The 20,422-nt window shown below is 41.2% G+C and overlaps 1 protein-coding gene across 2 annotated transcripts; it reads left to right on the top strand.

The window, feature by feature from the left end:
- The first annotated feature begins 8,207 nt into the window (after nucleotides 1-8,207).
- On the top strand, nucleotides 8,208-20,102 carry plppr1 (phospholipid phosphatase related 1). 2 transcript variants are annotated; one of them, XM_085927051.1, is made up of 7 exons: nucleotides 8,208-8,267; nucleotides 11,766-11,954; nucleotides 15,139-15,271; nucleotides 16,458-16,708; nucleotides 17,263-17,439; nucleotides 18,705-18,836; nucleotides 20,058-20,102. In XM_085927051.1, exons 1-7 carry the CDS (start codon nucleotides 8,208-8,210, stop codon nucleotides 20,100-20,102), a joined length of 987 nt encoding a protein of 328 aa, XP_085783177.1. The 2 variants fall into 2 exon arrangements, with proteins under 2 accessions (XP_085783177.1, XP_085783176.1); XM_085927050.1 differs by lacking the exon at nucleotides 20,058-20,102 and adding an exon at nucleotides 19,141-19,224.
- The last annotated feature ends 320 nt before the right edge of the window (nucleotides 20,103-20,422 follow it).

Here is a 20,422-nt window from a genome sequence, read left to right on the forward strand (position 1 = left end):
CCAAGATTATTGATCAGTAAATTCATAAATATGGATTTTTGACGTCTATATCCGTCAATGGTAGTGAATGAGTTAATGTCTTTTTCTTCTTTTTTTGTGGAAAGTAACATCCTTGAAAGTTTTGTTTTCCACTGAGCAATTTAGCGACAAACAGCAAAGCCTTGGACGAGACATTAATTAGCGCAACTTCAAGAGTAAGTTCGAACAACAACTAAAACAAATATTCGGCTGAGCATTCATTTGGATGTAAGTAGAATTTTTCTTATTTAAGTGTGACATTCATGACTCACATGAATTGAATCAAGATATTTTTCATGTCGGGTTGGTCCGTATGGTTTACACTATTATCCAACATAAATAACGACCAAGTTGTTCTGATGAGACATCGCCGACCTTTCGAGTATTAATAACACACAACTCATAAAATGCAAGCCTTTTTCTAAACATGATTTATCACCTATTATCATTTGGTTCGACTCTCTTCCCTGCGAGTATTTGCAGTTGTGCGCAGAACGAGTAGCCGTTGCATTTGCATTTACATTCCCGGCTACGCTGTGCTCACTGACCTATAAAAGCGCTTTGAGGTAGGAGAGGAGACAAAATCACAAAGTGAGAGCGGTGAGATCTAAGAGCAAGCTTGTAGAGGGAGAAGCAAAAAAAGAAGCAAACACGCTTGTCATTTTTTATTATTCATTTTCGACACCGTATTTTTCCTGGAATACCAAAATCTGTTATTTGGTAATGTGTTGGTTGAAATCATTGATGTTTACTTCCACTTGCAAATAGAAGAACTTCGGTTTGTATCATTCTCTGTTGGACACTTTACTGCCTTGAGCAAGTCTTTCTCTCTTCTCTGTGTGTTGAGTCACGTTGCCTCCATAAGCATTTAGCCCTCCCGGTCATTAACAGAGATGAATGTCGCCTCCACCTTCATCGCTGATTTAATCACATAAATAGGCTGCCATGCTCACCTTTGTCCGTATGTCCTATGCAAGCAGAGTCCCGAGAGATTTTGAGTGTCATTTGATTTTATCCTCAAAATATGCTGTCAGCCTGTATTTGGACACAAAAAAAAAAAATCCTTATGTTCAAAAAATGCAACTCATTCACTCCCATTTACACGTCTTCTCAGAATTGACACATTTTTCCAAATAATTCAAAAATAAATGGCCTACAATGGTTGCTAATGTTATTGCTGCTACCATAGCAACCACCGAAATCTACCTAACCCCACCTCCTCCCCGAACATCACTGCTGTGTGCTTTGCCATCATTTTCTGTCCTCCTCGATGCACCTTTCACCTCACCTTTAACCCTTCCCACACTCATTTCCCAATCCCCGCCCCTTAATTGCATCCTTTGCATCCCAGCGATGACCTACTCCCGTTTCTCCCTGTGATCGCGTTAAGCTTTATGTCAGTATGAGTGTCTCAACACACAGGGCTAGGTTATGCTACGTGTCAAAGAGGATGGCTGCTGCATGAAGATGATGGTGGGAGGCAGATGCAGGCAAGAGGTCACATGTGGCATCTGCTGCGGTCTATTGACAGGAAAATCTTGCTGGAAAAAAAAAAAATTATCATTTATCATTTATTTTATTTTGGATTTATTTTATTTTATTTAAAAATAAATAAATAGAAAATAAATTCCCTTAGAGTGTGTGGGGTAAAAAAATCTATTTTTTAGACAGGAAATGCTGTACTTTTATGTTGACACCTGAGAAAGTCCTCCAAGAATAACTTCAACATTGTTTTCATAAACCTTGGTTGTTTTGCATCTCCCTTGCTTTCATTCTGTTTTTTGTCACTGCCTGTCCATTTGCTCAATGTAGTTCTCTGAAGGAGCTGAGCATTCCCACCACTGGCATCAGTTTGTTGGTTGCTGGGGCAACCGTGCGGTCCAGTTATTTATAGCCGCAGATCATCACGACTCCCACGAAAAATGTGAAGCAATACATTTTTTTTTTCATAATTTGTGAATTTACTTCAGAAGAAGAACAATAACTGAAAACATGACTTCTTAATTCAAAGTGGAATAATAATAATAAAAAAAACATTCCTATCATCATGCTGCATGAAATTCACAATATTGTATATTTGCCTTTGCAAAGTCTCTCCAGGAACGCTGATCGCAACCAAGGCCGGCGCTTCACGGGCAGTCTGCTCCATCACCATGGAAACGTGGAGCTCACAAGTTTAGGAGACTTCTTGGAAACCAAACACTGATCAATACGCCTCTCCAATAATGAGACCACGGACACTCGTAAAGCCCCGATGAACATGGCGGTCGCGCAACTGCCAAATTCCTTCACTAAGATGATAGAAGCTCATCTTCACATAGATTTAAAAATTCCCTCTAGGTAATAAATATACTGTCCTTCATCTAAGTCCTAAAACACCATCTCCATATTTCAATTCTTTCTAGCTCCACAAGTGATTTACCGGATCATATTATTCATGCGCCGTTCATTTGCATTCACCTCTGCCCTCTCTCGCCGTGTTTTGTTATACGCCATCTTATTAGTGAAAGTCTACACAAAGCTTGTTGAGTCTGAGTGAAGGTTTGCTCGCAGATTAAAAGACTAAAGCCAAGCTTGCAGCGTATACGTCATGACAAACTCCGAGACGAGGTGTAAGCTGATATTTCTGTGTGGAAGTACATTACAACATATTGCATAATCCCCCGGGGGGGATTCTGAGCAAACAAAAACACCAGAAGAAAAAAAAAAAAATCATCTGTTTCATCAATGCACTGAATTTGCATAGTTGACTCAGTCATCTGTTTGGTTAGCACCCATGTGACCTTTCTCTTTAAAACAAGTCTTCCGTGAGTGTGGATGACCTTTGTTATTTTGGAAAGGAAGATCCAAAAAAAGTAAGATTTAACCATATTTATCTTGATACCTGCTGAGTTATTTGGACAGTCTTCAAGCTATCTTGCACAATCGCTCATCTCTTATACAGAAAGAATAATGCATCATGGGGCCATTGGAATAAAATGGCTTCTTTGGAGGGTGCCATCAAAACATTTGCAAATAATGCGGAATGATTTCGCCATGGAAGTGAAAGTATATTATAAAAAAAGATCTAGGCGTAAATAACACATTGAATTATTATCTTTGGTAGCCAATCTCCACAATTCAAACCAATTTGAATGCACAGATGAGAAACGTCATGTTTTTACTTCCCTTCCAAACTGTTTTGTTTGCTTCATTTGACAGGAGGCCTCCAAGAAGTGAGCTGGGTAGGAAAAAAAAAAAAATACCGAAGACTGAAGAGGGGTAGACAGAGGACAGAGTGTAATGTGGCGTACCATCTAGAATCTAGATCACTGAACACACCAATGTTTCCTTCACTTGATTCTTGTAACGATTCGCGTCAATCTGCATGTGTCTATCCCACCCCAGTTCTGACGGTCACAAAAGATTTCTCATATCTTAATAAATAAATATAAATTTATTGATTTATTCAAAATTTCAGTGAGGCTTGGATTCAATTAAGGGGTGTTTGAAAGCCCCCCCCCCCGCCTCATTCAAAAATGGGCTAGAAACGCCCCTGGTCAGAGATATTCCACCTGTTCAAACTTCTTAGTTTTGGCCTGCAATTAAACTTAATCTTCATGCATTTAATAAATCAATTTAATCTTGTCATTTTGGGGCAAATCACGAAGTCCACGCCTCATTGACTATGCGAACCCACATGGATAAGGACAAACCCCAATGGAATAAAATACAAGGATTCTTGTGAGGGGGTTGTAAAGGGCAGCCAGACTGGGAATAGGCAGACGAGACAGCCTACTTGCACGGAACACAAGGTCCCTCCAGCGAGTTAAACACGCTCCACTAGAGCCCATTGCACGTCTTGTCCCCGCCCTCCGACAAAGCACAGCATCCGTCCTCATCCACGCCGCGTGATGCCCCTCACATCCATGCAGAGCAGCCCGTGGAATCGTAGTAGTTGGAGTAGCAGCAGCAGCAGCAATATAGGAGTGCTTTTCACACCTTCGCCTTCTTTCATGGATTCGCCTTTTTTCTGGAATATCGCTCCATCCCATCGCGGTAAGGCGCGCGTGCGCGCGCGTGCGTGCGTGGTGTCGTGGGTGCTGCTGTGGGGGGAGAAATACGCACACGCACACACAAACACAGAAGCGTTGGTGTGGCGCTATTGTCTGTAACCCAGGCAAGTTGTGGCATGAAACGCGAGGAGGGTCTCGTTTGGGTTACGATGAAAACGCTTCAATGCGTAAAAACCGCTTTCGGCATGTGCGTGGAAGATTTTTTTTTTTTCCAAATGATTGCTTGTGTTGGTATTTAAGAGGAAGACACCTGTCTCTCCATCAGCAACAGTGGATGCGTGCCCTAAAAAAAAAAACACGCCCTGTAAACACTTATAGTGTTTAGACTGACGTGCGCCTTATATGCGCGCGTCCCTCACTCACGCACGCTTGTCGCCTTTTTTTACGCAACAAAATGCAGATTAAGAAATATAATGTGATTCTTTTCCCCGCCCCCCAAGACTATAGAGGCTATCCCCCCCCCCCCCCTTTCTTCTCTCTATCCCCCCTTTCCACAAACACAGCCCCCCTTTGTGGACTCAAGGCGCAGTTGATGCCTCTCGGATCACTCAATGGCTGAAATCTCACGCTTGTTAAGATGAATCCATGAGACGTAACCTTGGAATTCATTCAGGGCATCACCCTCGTTTGCAGCTTCACAGCTTCAAGTGTTCTTTATTCAAGAGCTGATTAGAATGTGGAGGAACGGCATCCTCTTGATTGGATTTTCACATTTGTGTGACGCACATGTGTTTTCCCACGATGATGCCAATTTATGCATTGTATTGCCTCAGGATTTTGACTTTAGGAGATGATAAAAGTTGATAATTATAATGATCTAGCCTATTAGAAGAGCACTGAAAAGAAAAACTAAACATTTGCACTGAATAAGAGTAAAAAAATAAGGAAAAATTAATAATAAAAATACAGTAAACATTGTGACATCTACACTTCAAAACTTATTTCTTATTGATTTTAAAAAAATGCAAAATTGCAATAACTACAGTTGCAATACCAATTTTAAGCTTCAACATTGAGTTTCTTAAAACATCAGACGTAGTGAGACTGCAGGAAGGAGTGACTTTTGACCTCACAGAGGCTGGTTATTGATCATACACACATTTTATTACACACGAGCGCACAAAAAATGATTTAGTGATAGCGGGTATTTGATTACCTCTCCGGGTGCGCGTGGGGGTTGGCAGAGCGATTTGGGCAGTGGAGTTTTGATGATTGGGTCATAGATCTGTCAGTGATCCCTCAAGGGATTGATGGACCGTAAAGGTGAGGTACAACTCCCCCACCCCCACCCCCTCCTTTTTTACGAAAGGAAGGAACACATTAGGATTTTTTTTTTGTCCTGTTTGAGAAGACAACAAAGAGTGAAAGTTGGGGATATAAGTTTTGCGGTGGTTGTGTTGAGACTTTGATTGATCTTCCTTAGATCAGTTCCAGGGCAGATTGTGAAAAATCCGCTTCCACCGAGGAAGGACATAAATAAGTGGACTTAAAGACTGCTTGAGGAAATGCACCCCGCCCGGCTCGCCCATTTTTATTTTATTCAGATATTATGCAGCACTACCTGCAGCTGTTTATCAGTAATCATTTTGGCTATGCAGGAGAACCCCCTTCCTATTTTTTTGACTGCACATGCCACAAAGTTTGAGTTTCTATGCTTTCTCGAGTGGGACTAATTAGAACGCAAATACGGTTGCCACTTTTTGCATTTTCAGCAGTGGTCGAATCTCGATTTGCACAGATATGCAGAAATAAATAAAAATGTCCACTTGGGAGTCAGCGCTTTACAAAAACACACACAAACTTTTTTTTTTTTTTTGGGCTTATGGCGTGAGAAAAGGCAGAACACTCAAACATGAATCAAGCTCAGAGAAGCACAGGGGAGGAATGAAAGATTCTATTTATAGCGGCAAAGATGCTCCATTGGCAAGAGAGGCAGCCATGGGACAGTTCTATCTGCGTAAGAGTGTGTGAAGTGCAAATGAGGAGTGCAAAAGGACTTGTGGACATTTCTTTCATGTGGAATTATTTCATGTTCAATGTATAGCCTGCAGAAGAAAACATCTCTGTCTCACAAGATAGCTTTATTTTTAGCACTAGTGAGATTAGCCAGTGGTGGTTTTTCAATTTGGGTGCGGAGAGGTTGTACGCAACATCACAGTCAACAAGTACTAGGCAGAGATGCATGGAGAGCTAAAAATAAATGAATGAATAAATAAAGAAATAAATAATAACATTCAATATTACCATTCAGCTCTATTTATTATTTTTATAGATTATTAATTTTTTTTTAGATTTCACTTCCATATTTCACAGTCACCTTTTGCCAAATCTTGCTCATGGAGACGTTTTGACAAAATCATCGCAGCTTGGCTGAGCCAAGAGGACGAAGCTGATGAAACGTGACAGGGTCTGGAGCCTGTGAGTTTGATGAGTTCGCCTTTGGCAGCGACTGTCTGAGCACCTTTCAGCCTCAGCAATTTCAAGAAAAAGGGCTCTCGCTTTTAGTCCCGAAGCTTCGTCGAGGCGTAGAAGAAATATATCAATGTGGTGAAGAGCCACGTTCATACTTAGAAACAACTTGGTCTTGCTTTTCCCAAATGTGAACTCATTTTGACGTCCAAAAATAATATTTTGAATTTTTACATGATGTCATATTATATGATAGCATTTGGGTACATTCAAATGAGGTGGGGCAAAATTTTCCCAAAGCAGAAGAGGCATTTCTACTCCTACCTGCCGTAATCCAAACAGACAGTGAGCCACCAGAGGCCGATTACGCCGTTGAAGTGCGCCGAGACGGATCCAATGAATGTTTTCCAAGAATTTGCAGAGTGCAGTTCAATTTACACGAGACGAATGCTTCATGTTTTAGCCAACCGGGAGATGGCTCGGAAGAAACGACACCTGGTTCTTCACTTATCATACGGCGATGTTTTGTCACTACGAGTGTTTGGTAGACTGACATCAGCAGATGTTTGTGTCCTCGATACTTGCTTTGGCTGAATGAGGCATCGGGACAGATGCGAGAGTGACGGTCAGATTGCTGCCGCCATCCAGTCTCAGCGTGAGATTGCTGATTTTAGTCTTGCAATGAGAAGGGACAAGCGCTTAGGGACTGATTAAGGCTCATCATCATCACCGCTGTGTCTTGCCTCATCTAATGACTCAATTTCGGAGGGGGGTGCAATAGCGTGTTGTATATTGTTTGCGACTAAATAGTATTCAACAACACAGAGAAAGGCTTGTGTATATTTTTGGATCATTTATTAGTGGCAAAAAGATTGAAGTTGTGTTTTGAAGAGGAAAATGGCCGTCAAGAAAATTCAAGCATATGCAGAAAGAGCAACACTTTCCTTTCTAAGTAGGTTAGCAACAAACCTGGTACTCTTAAAAAGAAGCTCAAAAAAATATCTCTGACAGGCATTACATAATTCCTTTGGCTGCGGGAATGGAAATGAAACAATGCCGAGATGACACTTTTCAGTATTTTTGTTTTCTGCTTAGGGTACTTCTATGCGCTAATGTTTTCTGCTCTGTTTGGAAATATGATACGGAGAGGAAAAAAAAACAGTTCAGAAGCAGCTGGGTTTATATTGTCATTTTTCAGGTTCCATATCTCAACAAAACTAGAAGTCATTTCCAAAATATGCCTGTTTGCTACATATATCAAGTCAAGTGTGGAATTTATTCCCTTTTTGTTTGACGATGGGGGTCCTCATCCTATCATGGGAAGTGACCCACGTTGATGACCCCGTGGGTCAACTCAGGCACGGTTGCGAGACGACATCTCGCAGCTGTTGAGAGTCCCCATACGGAAATGAGTTGAGTTGAAAGGACATTTGAGCTGCTCTGTTTGTTCTTTTGTGCCAACGGGGCCAAGGAGAAGCGGCTCAAATGTTAGCGGGCAGATGTTTGGGTAGGCCTCTTCAAATGTTCCAAGGTCACCGTTCGTATCTGTTTACATTTCATAGACACAATAATATGTAAATCAATCAATTCAGATTTTTGACTCCTAATAAAATAAACTTACTGGTGAATATCTGACTGGGTTATAAGATTAGCATTGACCCGTGATGTCTTTTTTCAGAGTGAGGTGAATCCTGAGAGGAGAAGTCTCCTGGAGGGGGAGACAAGATGGCATCCAACCACATCCTGCGTAGCTACTCCATCATTCCATGTTTCATCTTTGTGGAGGTGAGAAATTGCCCCGAGTGCCGACGATGAAAATCTGGGAATGGATTTTATGTGAGATATTTTAACCATTAGCAAAATGACCTTGTCTGGTTGATTTTAAATGTCTAAATGGAGCGTGAAGTGTCGGGATGAGTGCGAAGCAAAACGCGTGTGCCATCCTCCATATTTAATTACCTTGTAGCCGACTGTCTTAAATCAGCACCGAATAGTACTTACATACACATTTCCCGGAGAAAAATCCTCCAGAATTTGGTGTGGCATTACCATTCCACCCTCGTGCTTTCACCTCGACTGACTTGTCACTTTCGGACGGGACGGTCCTCCCTACGCATCTCGTGTGTATTTTAATTTCTCTTCTGCGCCTCAGAGCTTCACCTTGCATTCAGGGCAGCCTCATCCCTTTGCGCTTGTTATGTAAGAATCACATGACAGATCTGCATCTCTTTTCAACCTCCCCTTACAGCAAGCAAAGGGTCTAAATAAAATGGATCATGTATCAAATGTACACCAAAACATTCTGCAGCAATGTTAAAAACGAATCTTTGACAACTATAGCCGTCAACGGCAGCGAATGAGTTAATTTTTGCGGTTGGGTCACATTGACCCGGCATCATTTTTTTAGTGTATCAAAGAAACAAATTGGGGAGTTTTCATTTTATAACATAAAATGTACTGTATTCATTCTTTATAGATAATTTTAAGTTCTTTTAATTGAATTCAACTCAATTGTTCTGGAGTTGTAGCGCTAAAAGATTACAGTGGGGGCTATCGTTTCAATCCAATTGCAGACCAGATTGAGTCAAACCATGTGTGACATTGCTCGGCAGCTTGCGTTGACATTAAAAAGTGAGCACAGACGCATTTGAAGCACTGTTGCCTCTATAAAATGTTGTTGTGTTGTCTGTTTCACAGCTTGACTTCATCGTACAACAATTTGCTCAGATTGCAGCTTTCAAGTATCTTGGCTTGAAGTCGGTGTGCCGTGCCGTTCATTTGGACATTGCTAATCACCACCCAATTAGCTTAATGAGGGTATTTGATTGCAAGAGGGTCAATAAGTGACTGTTAATTGTGTTGATGACAACATCCGCCAATTAACATAGTGGTGGTGGGAAGGCCTGCCAAAAGCTCTGAATTATTCACTGTTGACACGGAAATAAATACAAATATTCACGTCAGACAGGTGCTTAAAAAAACGGTTACTGGTTGAGTGCTTGTAAGACACACAAGACCTTTAAATCAAGACTCTTGGGTAGTATATTTATATTATATTTAACTGCTCGGTGCAGTTAAAAAACAAGCCTCTTCTGCGCCGTTGTGGGTGTGAACACAGCTGACTTAATTGGTGAAACCTCCACTGGAAGATTATACTCGATGTATGTGACACAAATACATAGAGACTGGGTTTTTTTCATGTCACATGATCAAGACATGAAACCAGAGTGGAGCAGCTGGCTTGTAAAGTTTTACCCCAGAGGCAGTGTTGACAATTTATGGCCATTTGTCACAACCTTCCTTTCATGAACCCCAAGCCCATGTTAGTTTCGCCATTACCTTTTTGCTGAAAAATAATACAAGACAAAAGAGGCATAGAAATTCTATTGAGAATCACAAGAGAGGTGGGATGAAAGTAAGCAGGATGAGTAAGGTGTAACGAAGTGAGCTGGAAGGAAGAGGGAGTAAATTAATTAAAGGAACAGTTGTAGTGAAGCAGATGGAAGCTGAACTTCCCTTTGGGTGCGCTTATGTAACAATACAATTTGGCTTTCCTGGGAAAGGGACAAAATATTCATAGCTATGGTGATATTGATATCACTGATCATCAATCACTGATATATTGACGAAAAAGGAACTGATTTCATTTTTTGCATGCATGTGGCATTTCCCTCGGTAAGCTCTGAAAATGCATTACAGCCGATAAATTATTCAAATCAACCGGCGCCTACGTTGTATTTGTGTTGAGCATTCATGTTTGGAAAGTGACTATAAGTTCATTTCCATTACTTGCTGTCGGTTCTAAATCAGGTCATGCATTTAGTCTGCTGATTGCATTTGACAATCCCGGAACCAGCAGGCACACCTTGGTGTCTCTTCTTGCGTGTTGTCCCCTTGCTTGCGTGGCTTTCCACAGCTGCTTCTTCCCTTCCCTCAAGACAGGCATGGGAGGTTAATTGAGGACGAACACAACTTGAACACAAAAGGTGACGCAACACACGTAGACTGGTAATATATATGCAACAGTACTCAAAGGCATACATTCTTTATCCTGACTGACATTACTTCCATACTGAAGAGCTGATACCTTCTCTATGTAGCGTGTAACTATTACATTATACTGCCTCCTGGTGGTTAATCATTTCATGACGTATTCGGATAAAAGTGAGGTTTCAGAGACATTAAAAAAAAACAAACTTGAAAATGTTTTATATTGAGGGAAAAAAAGTATAATATGTCCATTTTAATTCTGCTCACGGACCACAAACGACTTAACGCCAGTGTAGTCGGTCAAGTTTGCCCTTCAAGGTAGGCCGCTTTACTGCATTAACTTTGTAGCTTGGTTTTATGAGCGCCAGTGCCATCAGTCTGCCCTTCTCACAGTTGAGGTGGCATGATGCTGGCTGGAAGCGGAGAAGCACATATAATGGAGCCAACAAATTTCACAGAGAGGGACCCTTGTCTAGATGGAATATAAATTGGAACATACCTGCTATAATATTAAATACTTGGGAAAAAAACCAGTAATTCAATTTGACTCAAGTGCAGACCAAAGTTGAGTGTATGATTGAATAAATTAATTTCATATTTTCATGACTCTCACATAATGATCAATAGCACTAAATATTTAATAGCTCGGTAGCTCTGGCTAAAATGAAGGCCTTCATTAAAACATACTTCAGAGGTAATTTAGCGACACCAAGTGTTCAAGACCGGTATTACAGGTATTTAGCTCTAAAATTAAAATGCAAAGTCTATAAAAGCACAAATGACAGATATTTCTACATGTATTTATATTTTCGGGACCTTCAGATCCTTCAAACACAACCTCATCAGACTCCTTTGGCTAAAAAAAACGCAACAGATCTTGGGCGCATTAGTGAGTGAAGAATACAAATGTGGAAAAAATATTCACAGAACCACTTAAAAAGGTTTCAATACGCTTTCTGTTTTGCATTGTAGCCTGGCTTCGTCATCGCGGGCTAAATATACCATATTTTATAAAAAGAAGCAAACATGCCTTCAGCTAAATTCTGGAAAGAGTGGGGTAAAAGAGCAGAGACAAAAGCTTCACGTTGGAGGGATGAAAAGGACGAGGGGGTGCAGTAGGAGGAGAGCGAAAGAGAGAGAGAGCGAGACAGAGACTGTTTCTGTGCATGTTTTGTGTGAAAAGCTGCCAGACAAGCGCAGCCGAGGAGCCGAAAGCCTCGAATTCACTTTGAACTTTTCTTGAAATGGCAACTATGAACAATTCTTAAGTCCTGCAACATGTTCTTCTTCCAGCTGGTCATCATGTCAGGTACGGTGTTGCTGGCCTACTATATGGAGTGCACGGATCTTTTCAGCGTGCACGTGCAGGGTTTCTTCTGTAACGACGCCGAGCTGATGAAGCCGTACCCCGGGACGGAGGAGGCCAGCTTTGTACCCCCCCTCATCTTGTACTGTGTGGTAGCCGCTGCTCCAACCGCTATTGTGAGTAAAACTGCTTCAGTGAAGGAAAACGCTAGTTTGGTTTACCGCATGCAGTTATCCATCCTTTTTTTTTTTTTTTAATCGCACTTGTTCCTTTTATTTTCCTTAATTTTCATTTTGAAACGTGCCCAAAATCGATAATGAATGAAACAGTGCCCTCTGCTGCCAGTTGAGGGCAAATCATGTAAAAACCAATACCGAAGCATTGAAACTCTGGACAAAAAGTGCCTGGATCAGTTATTATTCTTACCATAAAAAAGCCAAAATGCCAAAGTAACATTTTCATGCAGCTTTAATTCTTTCACACCGGTAGAAATGAGATTTACTGAGATTAGAAATTAACGTCTTGTAACGAATATGGACATCCGGATGACATCAGAAAGCCTTGCTGACCATTGTGAAAAAAGTCCAACTTCTCTCAAGCAGCTTCATTCAATGTAATGATATTTCCGAATGAAACCTATTTGCCTCATTCAAATGCCTTGAAAAAAAGTGATATAGCTCTGCCGATAGGTGTCAGTGTTGCTCCTTGCTGTCACTTGTTAATTCCAATTAGAGTATTAGGTATTCATCATAATGTCATATTGGGTTAAACACAAGTTAAGATAGGCCTGATCAACTAATGACTCTGTCATATCCAAAAACAAAATCTAAAAATGATATGGTAATTTATTGGCATCTGTTTTTATGTCTCAAATTGAGCTGCATGCAATTTGCCATCAGGCCTTCCACTCTGATAGGATGCCAACAATCGGCTCTCTAGTCATGTTATATTTAGCATCTCTATCTGATGCATTTGGATTAGTTTTTCCCTCTTCCCCCTAATTTCATTTTTCCTTTGAATATTTACATAAACGTATTCCTAACCGTGTAAATCCTTTTAGCTGCTTGTCCCTGGTCATGCTTCATCTCCGTGACGTGCTGCGTCAGCTTGGGTTTAACACTCCTCATCACTTCCCGTTTTACCTTGTACACACATGTATTTTTTTCCACTTTTTTTTAATTGTGCCCTCTGAGAGTGCTTTGTCAGGTGTTACAGTTGACTCTCCAAATTGTTCCGAAGTCTTCTCATGCGTAAATAAGCGCGAGAGCAGCCAATCAGAATTAATGATGTCAAGGCTGGGATGTTGGCCAATTAACATGTAGCCTGCAATGGATGCTGTCTCTTTTCCGAAGGAAGAACCCAAACCATGTTGTCACGAGAATTTAGTTGGCTTTTTGAATACATCTGCATTTAAATTTTGATTTATTTCATTAGTTGAAAGTGGGACTAAATTCATAAATTCAAGTATTCATTCACACCGCCAGAGGGCAGTATTTCTCTCATTCTTTTTCCCTGGACAAGGGCAGTTGTCCTTGTGCTTCTTTCGAAAATGTCAACTACTGTCTGGCCTGGCATGCACAATTCCAGTATTTTCACGAAATTGAGATATATTTTAAGCAATTTGTGAATTCTAAATTGCAATGAGTGGTTCGACATTACCCCCGAATTAGAATCAGAGCAATTCTGTTGAACCACCTGATCAATTGCTCACTAGCCATAAATCAATTTCAATTGGAGTAGTAGTTTGAATAATGTATGAATGCATGCTAAAAATTGCTATTGGAGGAGAGATTAGAACTTTTAAAAGCCCATGAGGTTGAAAAAGTGGTTGGTGTCGCTGTGTTTGTTTTCATTTAAAAGCAAACCGATTAGAATTAGCGGCACAGTGAGCTAGCCATTAGCAATTGAATATTGAAAGTCATATTGTTCAAAGTTGTCCAGTTGAGTGCGGTGAGATCCCTCTGCAAAAATGAGAGAGAGAAAAAAAAAAGTGCCTTACTGCATAACTGATTTATGTCTTGAGTTATTTGTTTCCTCCTTGAAGGGAGGCATATTTGTTTCACAGTTTGGGCATTAGCTTGCTCGAAGACAAGATTATGCAAAAACGCTGCGGTGCAAGAAAACAAATAGAGCTCGGAATTGATCTGTGGCATCGGCGGATACCGAAATCATTTTATGCTTTGATCATTTTGAATTGCATTCCACTTTTGGTTTTTTTGGGACGCTAGCCCTGCGCAGGCTAAGTAAAGGATGGATGATATTTGCGTGGTAACAGTTCAGCTGATTTGTTTGGTGGTCACAATGAATCTGCTGTTTGGCAGCATCTTATGATGGAAAAGAAAGGCAACATTCATCAGTTGTGGTTTTTCATCGACGTGCCATACTTAGCTTGTGAATAAGGTGACATACACGTAAAGACTCAGCCTGAATATGGTGGGCAGTTGCAATCCGTCATTTGAATTTCACAGGTGAAGCGTTTTATGGACTCGCAAGGATATTGCGACCCTGCGCTTCCCTTAATTACTCCGCCAGTGTTATTAAGATACATGAAGCTGCTGCTGCTTCCGTTCTATGTCGGGGCAGAATGCGAATGAGTCATTTGGTTTAATTCTGTGTGCCATGCAAAATTTGTTCAGGCCCACGTTTCTGTTTTTAGGATAAACACCAATTAGGGGTATTCAGGAGATGTAAAGCGATTACAGTCTATGTTGATGTCATGATGCATTTTATGGCTCCAGGTGTAAGGGCACTTCTTCATAATGATGACTATAGATGTGATATAAACTCTGTTGGTCTTAAAATGTAATCTAATTTCTTTAATTAGGTTACAAATGAAGATGTTTTTCAGCTCTGTTTTCAGTATTCCAATTGGACGGTCGTATAAAATTAAGTGCAATTGCTTATCCATGACAGTAGGTGGCGTATCACATTCATTGTCAGCATTTGAAGAGGAATTTTACACTATTTTTTGGTAATTTTTTTGGGGGGGGGGTGAAAAAAAAGAACACAAAAAAACTCACCTTCAGAGTACAATAGTTTAACACCGCAAACAAACATGTCGGCAAAATTCCTTGGAGTTTGTTCCAGTCAAGAAAAATATTGACGAAGGACATTGTGAGGGTCAGAGCAGAGTCTGTTATGAACACAAACACACAGCAGCTTGCCTCACTGTAGGAATTTCATTTAGTGTGTCCAGCAGCAGTTTTTCCATCAGAGGTAATGAAATGTCACCGCTGTAATAGAGCCCAGCAAAGACCGCATTGAGAAACACTGCTTGTGTACACAAGAGCCACCCACGGGCTCAATGTTATCTCCCGTCATTATTATAACAGGTGTCTTTTTCTTTTTGTGTGTCTGTAGATTTTCGTCGGCGAGGTGTCCATGTACGCCATGAAATCGACAAGGGAATCTCTCCTGTCTCAGGAGAAAACCATCGTAACTGGCGACTGTTGTTACCTCAATCCTCTTATTCGTCGCGTCATACGCTTCATCGGTAAAACCGTGATATTTAAATTTTGTTATTTTAAAATTAACATTAGCTAAGCAATATTTTAAGAAGCGCGCGGTGATCAAGCAAGTCAAATTTCCATGACCTTTGCGTGCATGATGAGATGGGGCATTTGTCCAAGATGGCACAAAGCCAGTCGATGCAGTGATGGATTCGATACCAGCTGCAAACTAAATAAAATCTTTAATGGCCGCCTTTTACAAGCCTTCTTTAGAAAATGTTCATTGGAGTTCACTTTGCTTCTTGCAATTAATTTGCAGCACACATTTAGCTGCGTCTGTTTCTTGACCTAAATAAGTGTTGCTGTTTTCGTATTTTTTTTTATACTCAAATTAGAAAAGTGACTATTTTCCCTGTTTGGACAAAGCGTTGCAACAGCTGCCCCCTGTTGCAGATGAGAATACAAAGCACAGCCGTTTCATGCCTATGCAAGCCAGATAGCTAATCAGCAGCCATATTTCACAGTGAAATCAATGCAGACGCTGCTAAGATTGATTGGGCTGCAAATGTCCATGCAAATATGCACATTAAGCAAATATTTGTAGGTTTGTTGCTATGCAACTCAAACTTTTGTTTTCCTGAGTTTGTAGGAGATAAAAATGCATTTTGCAAAACAAGAGGCAAACAAAGTACAGGGACAACAAAAAACACAAATTCAGCCAAATTCAGCAAATGGAAGTGACACTGAAACAGTGACCTAAATACAAGCCAAGTGATGAGTTAACGAGCTATACCTGGACAAGGCAGGAGTGACTGGGCGGAGCTTATTGCTCTTGATACAAACCAACAGGTAGATGAGAACAGGTGGAAACAAAAAAAAAAACTAATCAGCAACCAACTCCAATCAAAATATATAATTTAACAACCTATGCTAATGCGTCCTGTAATAACAACAAATAAAAATGGCCGCCATCAGTCGGCTTCCCGTTACATCCTGGTACAGCGTCTACATTTATTTGAGTGTATATCATTCGAGTTATTGCTTTAATTAAGTAAAGGTGTTGAAATAGTGGCGGTTTTTTTTCCGCACTGTAAATGATGATTTTGGCCCCAACACAGCCCCAATTTCACACTAAACTCATATTTGCTATTACGTAATACGGCGTGGTGCTTTTTTTACAGGCTTGTATGATCCCAAATTCTTACATTGTTATTCTTTGTGCATCCGTAGGTGTGTTTGCATTCGGACTCTTTGCCACAGACATCTTCGTCAATGCCGGCCAGGTGGTCACGGGCGGCCTCTCGCCGTACTTTCTGACAGTGTGCAAACCAAACTACACCGGCACCGAGTGCCGTTTGAACCACCAATTTATCAATAACGGCAACATTTGTACCGGAAATCCCGTCATTGTCGGGAACGCCCGGCGATCTTTTCCGTCCAAAGACGCCTCGCTGAGTGTTTACTCTGCTGTTTACCTGACGGTGAGTTTTGATGATGTCATCGCCAGTTCAAAGTGGATGAAAGATTCAAAGTATTAGGAAAAACTCATTTCATACCCAACCACAATTTGTTCACAGAAGCACAGGCAGGGATTTTCGGAGAAACCATCTATTTGTATTCCCGCTTACCAAAATTCTTTTCAGCTGCGGCAAAGTGAAAGGGGAATAGAAGTGTGTGTTTTGATAAACAGAAAATAATAATCCACAGACGTGTTTGTTGTTGTGGGCGCAGCAATACGTCCTTGAAAGGCTGTTGAAAAAGTGTCTGGCTTCAAAACATGACCTTGGTCACATCTGGTCATGTGAATTAGGCCGTGGATTTGTGGAAATAACAAACCATACACACAGTAAAGCCAGCAAAACTGGTTGCCTTAGTCAACACTTTGATAAACTCAACAGACAGATTGTTTTTTAAAAATATATTTTGCTAGCTACACGCATCTGGTAGGAAACTCTAGTGGTCTCGGTACGGTTCCGTGCAAACTCTGCCGAGGTTAGCAACAGAGTTTAACATCAACTCCATCTTCCTTTTCCAGATGTACATAACCAGTACCATCAAAACCAAGTCTAGCCGCTTGGCCAAGCCTGTCCTCTGTCTCGGGACTCTCTGTTCAGCCTTCCTCACCGGACTCAACCGGGTTTCAGAGTACCGAAACCATTGTTCGGACGTGGTGGCTGGATTCATACTGGGATCAGCAGTTGCACTTTTTCTGGTGAGGACTATGAAAACAAATAAATCTGATCCTATGTATTTTTATGTCAAGGTCACAATTGTTTTAAATCGAGGTGGTCTACCAAAGAGACCCATAGGGAACCCCGTCCGAATTAAAAACGATTTATTTCACAGTCTCAGAGGCTTCTTAGGTGTAATTGCTGTCGGGTGAAGAGAAGAGGGAAGACATAGCGGGAAGACTGACGACACGTTAGCGAAACGGGAGTCCTACTGGCACCGAGCGTGCTTTTAATCAGGGGATTGGATTGTTCCCTCTGCCAAGGTTTTATCCCACATCCGTCTGTTTGTTCGTCCGTCTGTCAGCTGCAAAAACTATCAGGCTGATTTGCCTCTGCTGCTGTCAATACGAGTGGACGCCGCACTTGTAGTTAATCGTAAAGAATTTTTAGCAATTTATTGGGCTCCTTGTCCAATTTCTGGTATTTAGTTCAGACTTGGTGGCAATGTCCAATGTTTAAATTGGATTGTCCGTGTTGCTGCCGGATAAGAAATCCAGCTCAGTCTGGATGACAGGAAAAACAAATTGGTACTAAGATTGTCTCGCATTTTATTTGGGAGCTTTAAAACAAAACACTGTTTGGATAGTTTACTTCAAATGAGCTTTCTTGCGCAGGATCAGATACAATCTGTCAGTGAGCATCAGGATTAAGATTAAACACAGTGTTTGGAATCACACCGCCAAACCCGCTTGGGTTTATAAAATATTGGTTTTCTTGTTCAGATCTAATCAAAGAGACATTTTTGTATCTTATCCGAGGAGCAAAGGTGCTTTCTGCTTCATGTTCTGAGACCAAGTTTGGTTATGAGATTTCTACTATGCGTTTAAAATAACAAAAATGTCAAATTTCCTTTCTTTCATTTTAACTTCATCCTAGAAGGTTTTGACAACCTCAGATGTGTAAAATATTGAAATGAATTAAGCAAAATGACATTGTTGAAGACTTACTGATGACTCTTCTACAACGCACTCCACAACTGGACCAAACTTTCTTTGGGCTTATTACTTTCGATTTTACCGTAATTAAAAACATGGCTTGGGAATATGGCCTATTATTAACCAATGGCACTGTTTTAAGAACATTACAAATTAGCCAAGCTGTTTACAAAATTCCCAACCCAACATAGTCTCCCTAAACCCATTAGATTTTGTATAAAATCATTCTAAATACTCTCCGGTGGACTCGTACAGTTTGTATGAGCTGACTTGTTCCCCTCGTTCCATATTTATTGTCGACTGGGCGATAGGGCGTGTGCGTGGTGAACAACTTCAAAGGCGTCCACGGTGCCACGACCAAACAGAAGAGCGAAGATTACCGCGGCCTCCCCCTGATGACTTTCCCTCGTGTCGAGAGTCCCCTGGAGACCCTCAGTGCACAGGTACAACCTCGAAGTTTGTTTCATAATTGGCAGAATTCCTTCAAGGCTTTTTTTTCTCTTTCTTTCTTTACAAATGACTCATCAACAAAGCACAGGCATGAATGTTTGCATGCACCTTGTCCTCGTCTCCCTGAATGAAACGCTAACAGAAGCTCAGCCGGAGCGTTCCTGACACTTGCCTGATGATGTTTTCCCTCTTTCCATTCACCACGACCCCTTTCCACACTCCTCCCAATTCCTTTTCTTGTCCTTAATATCCCCCCCTCCCCTTTTTTTACCCTCCTGCTATCACATCCATTTTCAGAACCACTCGGCATCAATGACGGAGGTCACATGACTAAGGGGGCAGCACCGGGTCACGTTTGCGTCTCCGCAGCACTTCCAGACACAATGACAAGGACGCATGTCACGTGGCTCCGATTGCTTACCAAAACCAAACATATTTGTCTCGTTCATTCCTCCCCTCCCGTGTCAGGGGGGACCAAATCCACCATGTTTGTAATGGGCATGGGTATTACAAAGCAAACTCAAGCACAGATTGTTTTCTTGATAACAACTCATTGCAACATGGGGCATTTATGTTCCTCCCAGGTATTCTGTTTTTGATTGGACGAGGGTGTTTTGCACATTTTGTATGAGCGATCGCTGTCGAACCCAGCCTGAGGGTATCCCACACCCCTGTGTCGCATCACATCCCGTCAGGTGACTTCCCTCCGTTTACCCCGTCCTGTCCGCACCTCAGTCTGAAAATGTGCTATGGAAAAGTAGCAATGTTGATGTTGTCATTCTGTGATGTTTGTCATTTGTACAGAAAAAAAAGAAAGAGATAGAATTCTTCTTTTCATGACGCCTGAATATGAATTGACCGTGTCGGGTCGAAATTTTGTAAAGATTTTTGTCAATCGATCCTTTTGGACCTTATGCCTGCTGTAAACGTCGACGTGTTTCGGTATCGGTCAGACACATCAACCATGTGTGAGACGCTACACGGTGTATCCAGATTCATCGTTTTGCTGTTCGGAATTTCTTCTCAGAGAAGTTCTGCTGAGCTAGCCTGTGCCAGACCGCTCCGAAATGAAATTATAGTCTGTACACTGTAGAAATGTGTTTTGGAGGGTTTCTCGAAGGTCTGGCCAGCTAACAACGTGAAGCAGGCTAACGACCTTGGTCGGCTAACAATGTGAACCAGGCTAACGACCTTCTTCACCTTTCCTCCTTGAGGTGTCCCTCCCCCACCCACCAGTGGATTGTGATGCAATGTTGTGACTCCATTTCCTATTGGAAGAAATCGCCCAGCATGAAGAGAGAAGTCAAGATGTTTTATAAATATTCATGATTTGAATGATAACATTGTGATGATACTTGCCATTTTATCATATGTTGGAAAAGAAATGTTTTCAGTTCAAATGCTGCATAATATTTTATTTTCTCGGATTGTTCTCAAATTAAATAGTCGGTAGCAACAATGTAGTCTCCTGAGTGTATTTTCCCCCTGACCATGTTTTACATTATTTAGATCAAAGGTGTCAAACTCAAGGTCCGGGGGCCATATATGGACCGCGACATCATTTTATGTGGCCCGCATA

The sequence above is a fragment of the Syngnathus leptorhynchus genome, chromosome 12 (assembly GCF_054491065.1).
Source record: "Syngnathus leptorhynchus isolate UIUO chromosome 12, UIUO_Slep, whole genome shotgun sequence".
Classification (NCBI taxonomy): Eukaryota; Metazoa; Chordata; class Actinopteri; order Syngnathiformes; family Syngnathidae; genus Syngnathus; species Syngnathus leptorhynchus.

What these genes read in the sequence shown, in the direction of transcription:
- plppr1 (XM_085927051.1), top strand. Translation starts at nt 8,208, where the DNA reads ATGGCATCCAACCACATCCTGCGTAGCTACTCCATCATTCCATGTTTC. An exon ending in CAGCAGTTGCACTTTTTCTG is followed by an intron (nt 17,440 to 18,704) that starts GTGAGGACTATG and finishes ACTGGGCGATAG; the next exon opens with GGCGTGTGCGTGGTGAACAA. An exon ending in TGGAGACCCTCAGTGCACAG is followed by an intron (nt 18,837 to 20,057) that starts GTACAACCTCGA and finishes TTCCTCCTTGAG; the next exon opens with GTGTCCCTCCCCCACCCACC.